The sequence below is a fragment of the Dendroctonus ponderosae genome, unplaced genomic scaffold (assembly GCF_020466585.1).
Source record: "Dendroctonus ponderosae isolate FM_Combo_2020 unplaced genomic scaffold, Dpon_F_20191213v2 Dpon_F_20191213_2, whole genome shotgun sequence".
NCBI lineage: Eukaryota > Metazoa > Arthropoda > Insecta > Coleoptera > Curculionidae > Dendroctonus > Dendroctonus ponderosae.
In genome coordinates this window covers 17,480,156-17,482,404 of record NW_026018165.1, presented here as the reverse complement: position 1 = coordinate 17,482,404, position 2,249 = coordinate 17,480,156, and the positions used below count along the sequence as shown (strand labels likewise).

Here is a 2,249-nt window from a genome sequence, read left to right as displayed (position 1 = left end):
AGTAACATAAATGCTCCAACGTACCAATTATCTAAATATCTGTCAGCAGTTTTGAGTAATGTATTGGGAAAGTCACAATATTGCATTAAAGACTCTTGGAGTGTTTGTGATTTTATAAAACAACAAAAAATACCAAAGAATTATCGTTGGATGTTGTATCATTATATACAAATATACCAATAGATTACTCAATAAGCTGTGTAAAAAATAAATGAAGAAGCGAAAGAGGGTCGAAGGCCGGCAAAATACTAGAAGTAAAACTTTTGCTAATGTTGATGACTCACTCATTTGGACTTGGCACTTCATCCGAGTCAACGAGCCTTCTCCCCCCTCTTAGCTCATCAACAATGGACCAGGTTTCCCTAGAAACATTCTTGGCACTTGTCAAACGATTTTGATAATACAGTTTATTTGCTGACTTGATTACTTTTAGATAAATTTTTCTGTAATTTGAAATGAATTCGAGAAGTTGAGTGGAGTCAGTGAACTTTCTTATATGCAAGAGCGAGCGCATATTTTTGCAGAGGTGCGTAAACCTATCGTAATCCAAAGTTTATATGAACCGAAGCGGAAAGGCCTCATTGAAAGCACTTATCAGTTTACTTAAGAAGTCTCCGTGGTTTGGCAAAGTTTAGAAAATAATGCGAAATTTGAGGATGAGAAGATTCTGCCCAAGCAGCGAGCTCTCCTCGGGGGGTTTGAGGGAAATATTGAACTCTGCAATAACCGCTTCATGGACAGAAAGACCCGCGTTAGACACTGTCGACCCAACATGCTACATGCATCGAAAGACCAAACGAGTCGAAAATAGCAGTTGGTGATTTTTGGGCAGCACAGGCAGTTTGTCCTCATTTGCCATTCCAGTTCTTTTGCCTCCAGGCGCTGATTTTGAGTCAAGACCACAAAGAATACTTACGACTGGGGAATGGATTTGTAATCGATATCGACTTGAAGGGCGCCGTTTCCTTTGACTTGTCCGGCAAAATTGAGCTTTCCATTTGGAATAGAAACGCGCAGTCCCTGATAAAGAAATCGTAAGTTGATTCTACAATATTGTGCGGGCGTTTGGTTATTTTCCAGGCACTTTTAGCGTTGGCTACGTTTCCAAAGGCTCGCTAACCCTGAGCACGCCGTTTGCTCAGAGCCGGCTGGACTTCTTGGGCTCTCTGGAGCCGAAACTCAATTTGGAAATCGACGCCGATTTCTCAGCCAATGTGAAGCTGTGCATGAAATTGTCCCAGCCGGACACCGAGTTTAGGTGAAACATTTTCAAGCAAGCTTTTAAATGCGATGGGTGCCTAAAAACGTTGTTTTCTAGACATCAAGTGACCAAACTGGGGCAAATTCCCGCGGCGAATCATCGCCTGAAGTTGGCCCTCAACAGGAGGCAATCCATCCCAGGCGTCACATACGCCCTAAATCGGAAGAACAGTGAAATGTGCAGTGCCTTGGGCAGTTAGAAACAGTCGTGATGTAAATGTAGAGACTTTTATGAACAATTTTCCACGCAAATTTCCATAGGAAACCGAATAAAACGTATGCGATGAGTCTTAATCTTAATGCCACTGAAACAACACATTTGAAGTGTCGACTAGATGTTCATGGTCCTTCTCAGTCCTTCGGCTTGTCCACAGCCGTCTTGCAGCGTTCCTGTCTGGTGGGCTCCTGCTTCGCCTGTCGCACTTTCGATCCGGATCTGCGCCGCTTGCTTCTTTTCTGCGTGCTTCGAGTGCTTCTCCTCTGCGACTTCCACTTCGCACTTTTCTTCTTCGGGGCGTTTTGGGCCATCTGCAGATAGGGCGACTTGCTCTCCTTGCTCATGTTGCGCCACTCGCGTCCTGCTTGCTTGCTCAGTTCGGTCATTTTAACGCCCTTTCTGGTCGCGCGAAACTCGGCCAGAAAGTTGATGAACGGGTTGCGGGACACTTTGCCCTCTCGCACCCTTGAGCGCGACCGGCTGTTTATCTGCGACAATTTCTGCTGCAAATTGCCGGATGATCTGGCCATGCTGCTGAGGCGCCAATTTAGCCGGATATTCAAAAAAATTGGTTTTTTCGGTCTGCTACTTGCAATTTTGATAGTCGGTGACACCGGGTGTCATCAACGGACCTTGGCTTATTTACTAGCAACGCAGAGGTGTTGATTGTCTGCAGTTGGTGGAACCCCCACAAGAACAGGGGCGGATGTAGAAAAAATACAGTCTTCTGTTATCTATGAAATTAGGAAAATGATCGTCGTTTTGTGCAAGG

General features: G+C 44.8%; 2 protein-coding genes across 4 annotated transcripts in view; one reads left to right on the top strand and one right to left on the bottom strand.

The window, feature by feature from the left end:
* The window catches only part of LOC109536737 (microsomal triacylglycerol transfer protein), an 8,790-nt gene extending 7,243 nt beyond the window's left edge, over window positions 1–1,547 (top strand). For 2 of the 3 annotated variants that reach the window (XM_048663686.1, XM_048663685.1), the window contains exons 8-10: window positions 880–1,034; window positions 1,091–1,258; window positions 1,319–1,547. In XM_048663686.1, coding sequence (XP_048519643.1) covers window positions 880–1,034; window positions 1,091–1,258; window positions 1,319–1,460 — 465 coding nt within the window. In that variant the 3' untranslated portion in view covers window positions 1,461–1,547. Of the gene's footprint in view, window positions 1–879; window positions 1,035–1,080; window positions 1,259–1,318 lie in introns of those variants that run through there. The other variant, XM_048663687.1, reaches the window with a different exon arrangement.
* Window positions 1,548–1,611: 64 nt separating this feature from the next.
* LOC109536594 (FACT complex subunit SSRP1) lies at window positions 1,612–2,007 on the bottom strand. The gene has a single exon (XM_019902880.2). It carries the CDS (start codon window positions 2,005–2,007, stop codon window positions 1,612–1,614), a length of 396 nt encoding a protein of 131 aa, XP_019758439.1.
* Window positions 2,008–2,249: the final 242 nt, after the last annotated feature.